Below are 10,609 nucleotides of genomic sequence, written 5' to 3'. Positions count from 1 at the left end.
AAAAGAAACAAATTGGGTTCAACATAAGTTACCAATGAGCGAGTATTAAGATTTTTACTGAGTAAAAAATCTAAAACTTGATGTGAGAATTCTAGAACTCTATGGGTTATAAGCGTAGTTGATTTATTAGAGTTAGTCTACGACTACCATGTGATAACTTATTAAGTTTAAATTTTGAGTGTATTATCGAGGATAGGAATTGATCAGTAAATTTTGGTGATAAGGTTTCTTAGGAGGAACTGCATAAATACAAATTTAATAGATCAATAAACATTACCGATACAGTATTAGAAAAGTAAGACGCAATACAATTCGGACTACTATTTCTATTATTGGGAAGTTTGAGAAAAGTTGAAGTTTGAGGCCATCGTAGAATAGAACTAAATCACCCTAAGTCGTTTTAATTTGTGATTAGCAATCGGAGATCATGGTAGGCAATTTAATTAGGATTGAAGAGACATAAGGACAACTTAACACTTATTTTATCAGAGTAGCGCAACGGAAGCGATGATTTTTGGGATACTAGAATTAAGAGTCTAAACTTGTTGATTATTGAGGATAAGTGAATTTCGGGGACGAAATTCGATTTAAGGGGGGTAGATTGTAACGTCCCGAAAATTTGAAGATTCACGTAAACCACATGCATTGAAATTATTAAATTTCTTTGGTATTTTATTAAATTCTTTTAAAGAATTAAATGCATGTTTATTTATTTAATTTGTGTTTTAATTCATGATTTATTTAAAGTTCATGCATAATTATTGCATAATAGAATTTATTTCATGAAATTTTAAAGATTAATGCATTAAAGATTTTTAAGTTGCATTTCATGCACGAACGAGGAACGGAGACCGGAGAATTTTCAAGAAAATTATTTTATTACATGACTAATTTTTATTAAATAAAATAAGGTGTTTTTAAGAGTATTTTTCATAAATGAGATTTTATCGGGTATTTTTACCCGCAAGATTTTATTTTTATACGGTACGCAAAATTTTATCGAATCGGGGACTTTTTGAGGGTTCGGATAATATTTTTAAAAACTTTCAAAAACGAAATATTTTACGGGAAGGTGTTTGAATTTAATGGGTCTAATTTTATGCGTATTGAGCTTAAAACTCTTTTTAAAAAAGTTAATTAGCAAATTAAGGCCCATTAAATTATTTGTTAACTATTTAAATAATACATAAATTACTATTAACCTAAACCTAATCATTAGCCACTCCCCACCAGCCGACACCCACCATTTCAGAAACATATTCTCGCGATTTTCAGAGTATTTCGTCAAGGAAGCTTCGGTCTCCTCTATTCTTGCAATGAATAATTCTTCCGTCGTTCGTTCTTCGGCCTCCTAGTGTTTATACATCATCGAGCATGCCCTGTATCATTTTTTACGCATCATACTCGTTTTATATGCTGATGATTGTATAATACATGAAAAAACTTTCGATCTATGCATGTGTGTGTCTCGGTGTGAGTTTGGCGTATTTTTATTGCATGTTTCTTGCTGTGCTCACGTTTTATTTGTCTTTTCATGTAAAGGGGACTGCCGAGGGGTTGCTGAGTGCTGTTAAGGTTGTGGTTATGATGTCTAAGGGCTGAGGTTGAGGTTAGTTAAATTTTAGTCGAAGAACGATCAAGAGTAGGCGGGATCGGAAGTTTGAGGAGTAGATCGGTTGTTGGGGGTAGTCACGGCTGTGCAAGAGCATCTCAAGACCTGGAACAGATCATGAGGGGTCTGAACCACGATCAAGGGGGGGTTCACAGCTGGGACAAGACGGGAAGCCGCTCGAGCGTTGGACATGGGGGTTGTTCTAGTGTGCTTCCCGAGGTGACAATTCGGCTGGTTTCTGCACGTGCTTGTACAACAGCTTTTATTGTTGGTTGGTTTAGTTTAGAAGGGTCATTAAGGTTCTAATGGTGAGCTTTAAAGGCTGGACAGGTGGTGGTATTAGAGGGGACCGAAAGATTTAAGATTTGGAGGCCATGTGTTGGAGTATGATCATAGGAAGGGGGGCCGAGAGTTATGTTCTCTTCCTGGAATATCAGCCGATGGTTTTAGGATCTGATGTTATTATATTAGGAGCATTACAGTGTTTTTAAGGTATGATAAAAAGTTGGGAAAGTTTTGGTTAAGTTTCGGTTCGATTCGGGTTAAAACCGAGACCTCGGTCCAAGTTTTAAAACAATTCGGTTAAGTTATGAAATGGCCTCAAGTTTACGTCTAGGGATGCTTTAAAATATGTTTTAGGACATTTTAAGAGTTTGGTAAGTTTCGGATCAAAATAATGAGTTTTAGATTATACGGGATTTAATTGTCGCACGAAACGTTAATTAAAGAATTAATTGAAACGCCAATATTTAATCTTAATAAAATTATGGAAAGTTATATTTAAATTCAAATAATTATTAGAAGTCTAAGTTTTTAAATTGGAATTTATGCTAAGGTTTGGTTTAATTCGGGATTAAAACTCATTAATAAGTTATATTTACAGATTAATTGAAAAGTCATCGATTTAAGCCAAATAAAAATATGAGAAAATTTATGTAGACTTATATAATTATTTGGGACTTGTTAGAGTCAATGGAATAAAAAAAATATCAAAAACATGAAATTTTACGTCTAGCAGCAAAACGATAATTTTTGGGTTTCCAGGGGAGAAATGGTCATTTTGCACCTGGGATACCCTGAACACAAATTTATAACATTTTAAATGTTTATGCATCAAGTTCATGATATTTATGAAATTACGATAAATACATTGCATGCTTGGTTTAAAGGAAAAGTTACGCATATGCATGTTTTATTAAGTGATGAAAATGATGATATTTTTAAGGATGAGAATTGGTTGTGACTGACGATATATATGTATACGAAGAAATGAGATATGATGAGCTGAGGCCTGGGCTCAGTGGGCGGGTAATGCTGTCGCTGATGTCCCCCGCCGTCGGGTACCACGGTTTTATAGATTGATCCATTGAATAGAGCTGATATGAAAGTCACAACTAATGAACTGGATTCAAATAAAAGAAAATGTTTTGATGACACGATGAGCTGTCTTGACACGTATATGATGATATGAGCTGACATGATTTGACCCGACATAATTTTACACGACACGTTTACGAATATGACGATATGAGATGATATGTTTTGACACGATATGATTTTACACAACACGTTTACGTTATGATTTTAAGTTCATGAAATATATGTTGAGTATGATATTTTTCACTGTTGTGTGCTATGTATATGTACTTGTTATTTCAGGTACAAGTATGTTGAGTCCTTAGAATCACTAGGCGTGTCTGATGCAGGTGAGCTTAATGATGAGGAGACTTGAGGTGCCGAACACTTAGTAGGCAGACCTGGTGCGGTGACAGACCCGAGGACCACAGGCTTTCCGCATTATGTTTTATGAGATTTGAGAGGAGATGAACATTTTATATACGCTGAGGATATTTTGTTTTTTTACTCTTTTACGTTTACTTTTGATGTTGGTCATTTTAAACTGTGAGATTTTTATTGTCAAATAAAAACGATTATTAAAATTTTTTTTTTGTAATGGCGAGCTTTTAAAAAAAAATTTCCGCACTTTTAAAAACGAGGAGATGTTTCATATTTTTTCCTTATAATCTCTTGTCTTCGTTTCTCGTTCGAGCACGAAATACAACTTAAAACCCTAATACATAAAACTTTAAAATAAACATGAAATAAACAATAACCATGCAATAACCATGTATTAATGCATAAAATCGTTAAACACATCTTTTAAATAAAACCCTAGATTTCATGCATACAGGTTACGTACATCAAATTTCCTAGACCTTACAACTCTCCCTCCCTTAAACAAAATTTCGTCCTCGAAATTTAAAACATACAGAATAACTTTGGGTAGCGACTCTTCATCTCGGTCTCTATCTCCCAAGTAGCCTCCTCCTCGTAATGATTTAACCACTTGACTTTGACCATGTGGATCACCTTGTTTCGGATCCACCTCTCCTGTCTATCCAAAATCTGAGCGGGTCTCTCCTCAAAGGACAGGTTTGGTGTCAGTTGAAGTGGCTCATAGTTCAGCACATGCGAAGGATTCGACGTACTTCCGTTGCATGAGACATGGGTCACATTATGAACAACCGCTAGATTCGGCGGTAATGCAACTCTGTGTGCGAGTGTCCCAACTCTCTCCAGTATCTCAAACGGCCCTATGTGTCTCGGAGTGAGCTTTCCCTTCTTCTCAAACCTCATTACAACCTTCATCGGTGCGACTTTCACGAACACATGGTCTCCTACGAAAAAATCAAGTTCTCGACGCCGCTGATCTGCGTAACTCTTATTCCGGATCTGAGCGGTCTTCATCATGTCTCGGATCTTGACCAATAACTCTGCAATCTGACTGACAATATCCGGCCCTATCTCTGCCCTCTCTCCTACCTCGTCCCAATACATTGGAGTCCTACACTTTCTCTCGCACAATGCCTCATATGGAGCCATACCGATTGACGCCTGATAACTGTTGTTGTACGTGAACTCCACAAGAGGTAACTTCGGCTCCCAGTTGAGCTAGAAGTCGATCATGCAAGCTCTGAGTAGGTATTTCAAAAGTGAATAAGACTCTCTAACTGTCCGTCAGTCTGAGTACGGAAAGCAGTACCGAATAGCAGCTTAGTACCCAATGCATGATGTAGACTCTTCAAGAACGCAGACGTGAAACTTGGAACCTTATCTGACACTGGAATTCCATGCAGTCTGACTATCTCTCTGATGTACAACTCTGCATACTGACTCATGGTGTAAGTATTCCTGATCGATAAAAAGTGTGATGATTTAGTGAGCCGTCAACGATCACCCAAATGGCATTATACCCTCCATTCGTCCTCGGAAGCTCTGTCACGAAATGCATGGTGATGTTCTCCAATTTTCACTCGGAAATATGGAGTGGTCTCAACTTCTCTGTTGGTCTCTGATGCTCTGCCTTGACCTGCTGACATGTCAAACACTCGGAGTCAAATCGCAAAATATCCCGCTTCATGCCCGGCCACCAACAAAGAGACTGAAGATCCTTATACATCTTCGTACTCCCTGGATGGATGGAGTACGGGGTGCTGTGGGCCTTGCTCAAGTTATCTTCTCTCATTCAATCCTTGTCAGGAACACACAGTCGGTCCCTGTATCTGACTATGCCATCCACAACTGTATAAAGTCTCCGGCACTTAGTCTAATCCCTTTGTCTCCACTTGTGCAACTGTTCGTCAGAAGTCTGCCCTACCCGTATTCTGTCTCTCAAAGTCGGCTGCACTGTCAGAGTAGCTAGATTTGGGGCATCGCCCCTGGCATAAACTGCAAACTTGAATATCTGAATCTCCGCTTACAGCGGTCTCTGTACCGACAAATGAGCAATCGCTGCGTGCTTCCTGCTCAGGGCATCTGCAACCACATTAGCCTTACACGAATGATAGCTAATGTATAGTCATAATCCTTCACTAACTCTAGCCACCTCCGCTGTCTCATATTCAACTCTTTCTGGGTGAAGAAGTACTACAGGCTCTTGAGGTCAGTGAAAATCCTGAACCTCTCTCCATACGGATAATGTCTCCAGATCTTCAGGGCGAAAACCACTGCTGCTAGCTCAAGGTCATGAGTCAGATAACTCTTCTCATGGATATTAAACTATCGGGGCATATATGCTACAACTTTTTTGTGCTGCATCAGAACTCTGCCCAGACTGAGCTTCGAAGCATCTGCGTAAACCACGAACCATCCTTGCCCTGATGGCGTAGTTAGAACTGGTGCAGTGGTCAACGCCTACTTCAACCTGTCAAAGCTCTCCTGGGACTCAGATTCCCGGATAAACTTGGCATTCTTCTTCGTCAAGGCGGTGATAAGCACCGAAATAGAAGAGAAGCCCTAAATAAACTTCTTGTAATACCAGCCAATCCCAAGAAGCTACGGATCTCTGTCACGCTCTTAGGCACTGGCCAATCTCTGACTGCCTCAAATTTACTTGGGTCGACCTCTATACCATCCCAAGATACAATGTGGACCAAGATTGCCACTCTGTCAAGTCAGAACTCCCACTTACTGAACTTGGCATACAGCCGTCTAGCATGTAGAGTCTGCAGTACTGTCCTCAGATGCTAACTGTGCTCCTTGAATAAATCAGTATGTCAACTATAAAAACTATAAAAAAGTGATCAAAATATGACAGAAACACGCGATTCATGAGATCCATGAAGATCGCTGGCGCGTTCGTCAAACCGAAGGGCATCACCATAAAGTCATAGTGCTCATAACGCATCCGGAAGGCTGTCTTATGCACGTCAGACTCTCTCACCTTCAGCTGATGGTATCCGGATCGGATATCTAACTTTGAGAATACTGATTCTCCCTGAAGCTGATCAAACATATCCTCGATCCTCGGCAATGGATACTTGTTCTTGATTATGACTCTGTTTAGCTCTCTTTAGTCAATACATAGCCGCATGCTGCCATCTTTCTTCTTCACAAAAAGTACCGGGGCACCCCATGGAGAAAAGATAGGGCGAATGAAACTCTTATCTAGAAAATCCTGTATCTGATCTTTCAACTCCATCTCTGCAGGTGCTAGTATATAGGGCGCCATAGAAATAGGCATGGTACCTAGCATAAGCTCGATAGAAAAATCCACCTCTCTGTCTGGTGGAATGCTAGAAACATTGTCAAGGAAAGCACTGGGAAATGTCTGGACTCATCAATGTCCTCTAGCCTCTGACTTGCTGGCTCTGACACTAATACAACACTGGCCAAAAACGCCTGGTAGCCCTTCTTCATGAGATTCCTCGCACACATGCAGGAAATGATGTCCAGCATTTGTTTGTATCTGACTGCCTAAAAAATAAACGTTTTACCACTGGGCGGTAGGACATATATATCGATATCTGTCGGAAGTCTATGTGCAAAAGGCCCTAAAACTCCTTGCTTGATAATTTGCGAAAAATTAAAAATTTTCTTTTTAAAAGAACTTAAGTGGCCTCATTCATAAAATCACTGGTGAATCAAATTCAATATTTCAAAATATTGCAGCGGAAGAAAATAAAGTTTGCCAAAAATCACAATTTAAAAATATCCAACGACTGATAAAATGTTTGCGGAATAAAATAACGACTGCTGCTCTGAGGTCCTCGGGTGCCACTACTGCCGACCCAAGCTAGCTCACTGGTCCCCGCCCTCGGCCCTGACCTCAACAGTACCTACAACAATCAAGTCTAGTGAGCCTAAAGACTCAGCATGCATATATCGCAGGTAACGAGTAAAATCTGAAGTAAAATATGCATGGGATAAAATATCATGTCATGAGGCATACTAAAAATACTCTGTACTGAGCAATTATAATACGTGCATAACTGAACTGATAATCACAAAAAAAATGTTTGCTCCTTGGAGCCTGTACTGAAATAACTGATAAAATTTTCTGTCGAGATTATGTTTTACGCCTGTGGCCACTGCACTAAGCTGAACTGATCGGTAACTGACTACCGGGGAGGCTGAAACTGAACTGAGCTGGCCGGTCACTGGCGGCCGGGTGGTACCAAATTGAACTGAACGGTCACTGGCGACCGTATAAATATAACACTCCCACATAGTGAATGAACCACAAGCCATATCGCATAAATCTCAAAAATAAGTATTTTCTGTTTTCATGCACGTAAAATAATTAACTGGCCTAATGAAAATGTCCCGAAATTTTACCAACTGGATTGGATTGGATCGTCTCCAGGCTCGCTGCAACCTAACTGTGCCATGAAAAATATGCAATAGATTAAACTTGACCAACTATGCAATTTACGTTCAAAAGATGCGACTATGATGCCTAATGACTTCGCATTTAATCATGACTCCGAGACAACCTGAATCGACACCGAACCGACATATAGTCATGATTAAAATACGCTGAAAAATCATAAAATAATGCTCCTAAAATGATAGGGTCGAAATCTAGGTGAAATGGAGGCCAAAACACGAAACGCTCTTTCGAAAGTCAATTTGGCACATCGCACCGTAAATTCTCGTACGACCTCAAAAATGATCCGAATCACAAACGGTCAAAAAAATGACCTTCCCAACTCAATGAAGCACTGTTTAGTCTAAGGCCATGGGCTAAAAGCTGACCGAGGACTCGAACGAGCCTCTGAACCGACACAGCAACTTGCTGTAATTTCCAGCAGCTGCGCAACTACAAGACTTGCGTTGGTTTCGAGACTATCGGCCATTACGGGCGTGAACCACCAACCAGAGACTCTTACCAACATCCCAAGGAATGATTTGAACCATGGCTAAGGGCCCTAGGCCAGCCACAATCCGCGTCACACCATAACTGAACCGAAACTCCAACCGAGAACCAACGTGCATGCGTGTGTAGTGTTTTGCTTAGATCGATGTCTTGCGTCGTTCCAGTGGCCATTTGATTGACCATGGTACGATCTAGACATATAGGGGCATGGTATGAACCGTGTCTATGGGCCATAGGCCAACCAAGATCCATACCAAGCAACAAAAAACCGAAACCATATGCTGAACAAATGAAGAAGCCGAATGGGGAAGGGGCTGTTTTGATGTTTTGATTAAAAACCGAGGGGCCATGGACCAAGCCACCAAAAGGGTGACTTAGTCACGTCTTAGACTTTCTAGGGAAGTGATCTAACCATGGCTATAGGCCCTTGGGGCAGCCAAGATCAGATCCACACCCCTTGACACAAAACTGAAATTTCGAAACACAAATCTGCGCCTATGGGAACTTGCTGTCATTCTGAATTTCCAGCAAGCATGGGGCTGGTTTGAATGGACCAACATGGTCCTAGTGCATCCTAATACATGTATATAAGCCGCCTTGGGAGCCTGGGGTCGAACCACAACCTGAAACCATCAAAACTAAAAGAAAACGTGAAGCTGCCATGAAGAGCCGAAATTCTGCATGTGTTGTTTCAAAATGTTTGGACATGGATCTCGATTTTTGCTTGAATAAACATGATCATGTACTGAAAATAAATGATAATATGACTTGATTGAGGTTTAGAAAGAATCTAGACATGCCTGGTTATCGTTTGAAATGAAAACGAAAAGAAGAGACGAGACGGCGCGGAGGAGAGGGAGTGGCTTGCTTCTCCACCTTTCTTGGCTCTCGATTTCTTGCCTTACTCCCTAGCTATGGCTCACGACTTTTACCTCTGAAAAGGGGTCTTATTTTTGGTGGAGGTGGAGGGGGAGTGATGGTTATGAAGGTGAGGAGAAGGGTGCACAATAATAGGATCATATCAAGACCAAGTCTTCCCAAATTTGAATTTTGAATTATGGTTTGATATCAAATGAGTTGGTGGATGCTTCTAGGAGGTAGTGGCCGAATCCTCTCTTGATTCTAGACTAGGATATGTCCACTAATTAATTAATTAAGGGTGGTCATTAAATGGAAAGATTAACATGCTAATAGATGGCAAGGAAAGGGTCAAAAGTGAGTTGGCATAACATAGTTGACACACTAATGGGGTGGCCGAAATTTGCTAAAAAAAGAAGGGGAGATGTTGATTATCTAGTCAACTAATAATCCTTAGAAGCCTACTAATCCTTTAATTAATTTAGTGAGCTAACCCCTTAATTAAATAACTTAAATGAGTTCATTTCTTAATCACCTCAAATAATTAAATTAAATCCTCAAACCTCCCTTACTAACTTAAATGAACTTGGTTGCTAGCTAAATTAACTTCTGGAAATATTTCTCGAATCTTAAATTCTATCTCAAAACTCCAACTCCGGTCCGGCCTCACTGAAATAACTGAAATGCTAAAAATCAAACTACTGAACTGAAATAATAAAATAATTAACTTCGAATAAATGCATTTAAAATAATCATGCAATGAAGTCAATTAAATTTCAAAAAATTTAGAATTATGCATGGCTTATACGTCTACTGATTTACGGGTTCTACAATTCTTCCCCCCTTGAAATAAATTTCGTCCTCGAAATTAGAACTCACCGAATAACTCGGGGTAACGCTCCCTCATCTCTGACTCAGACTCCCACGTAGCTTCCTCCTCAGAATGGTTGAGCCATTTGACCTTGACTCGCTTAACCAGCTTGTTCCGAAGCTTCTTCTCCTGCCTGTCTAGGATCTGCACGGGTCTCTCCTCATAAGATAAGTTTGGAGTAAGCTGCAACGGCTCGAAATTCAGCACATGCGAAGGATTTGCCATATACTTCCTCAGCATGGAGACGTGAAAGACATTGTGTACTCCGGCCAGATTCGGCGGAAGAGCCACACGATACGCTAGCGTCCCAACTCTGTCGAGGATCTCAAACGGTCCAATGAATCTCGGACTGAGCTTCCCTTTCTTGCCAAATCTCATGACACCCTTCATAGGTGCCACTTTCACGAAGACATGATCGCCCACTGCAAACTCTAAGTCTCTCCTCCGCTTATCGGCATAACTCTTCTGTCGGCTCTGAGCAGTCCTCATCCTATCACGGATCTTGACTACTACATCTACTGCTTGCTGAACAATCTCTAGACCCAACTCTGCTCTCTCTCCTACTTCATCCCACTGAACAGGAGATCTGCACTTGCGGCCATACAGTGCT

The 10,609-nt window shown here is 40.3% G+C and overlaps 2 protein-coding genes across 2 annotated transcripts; both read right to left on the bottom strand.

The window, feature by feature from the left end:
- Positions 1–3,871: 3,871 nt before the first annotated feature.
- On the bottom strand, positions 3,872–4,495 carry LOC142532308 (uncharacterized). The gene has a single exon (XM_075638629.1). The coding sequence runs from the start codon at positions 4,493–4,495 to the stop codon at positions 3,872–3,874; it is 624 nt and encodes a 207-aa protein (XP_075494744.1).
- A 104-nt stretch (positions 4,496–4,599) lies between these two features.
- LOC142532307 (uncharacterized) lies at positions 4,600–10,488 on the bottom strand. The gene is made up of 3 exons (XM_075638628.1): positions 10,008–10,488; positions 5,374–5,428; positions 4,600–4,804 (listed from the first exon to the last, which is right to left on the bottom strand). Exons 1-3 carry the CDS (start codon positions 10,486–10,488, stop codon positions 4,600–4,602), a joined length of 741 nt encoding a protein of 246 aa, XP_075494743.1.
- Positions 10,489–10,609: the final 121 nt, after the last annotated feature.

Source organism: Primulina tabacum, chromosome 18 (assembly GCF_025594145.1).
Source record: "Primulina tabacum isolate GXHZ01 chromosome 18, ASM2559414v2, whole genome shotgun sequence".
Taxonomy (NCBI): domain Eukaryota; kingdom Viridiplantae; phylum Streptophyta; class Magnoliopsida; order Lamiales; family Gesneriaceae; genus Primulina; species Primulina tabacum.
The sequence above is the reverse complement of the archived record's forward strand: the minus strand, read 5'-3'. Positions and strand labels throughout refer to the sequence as shown.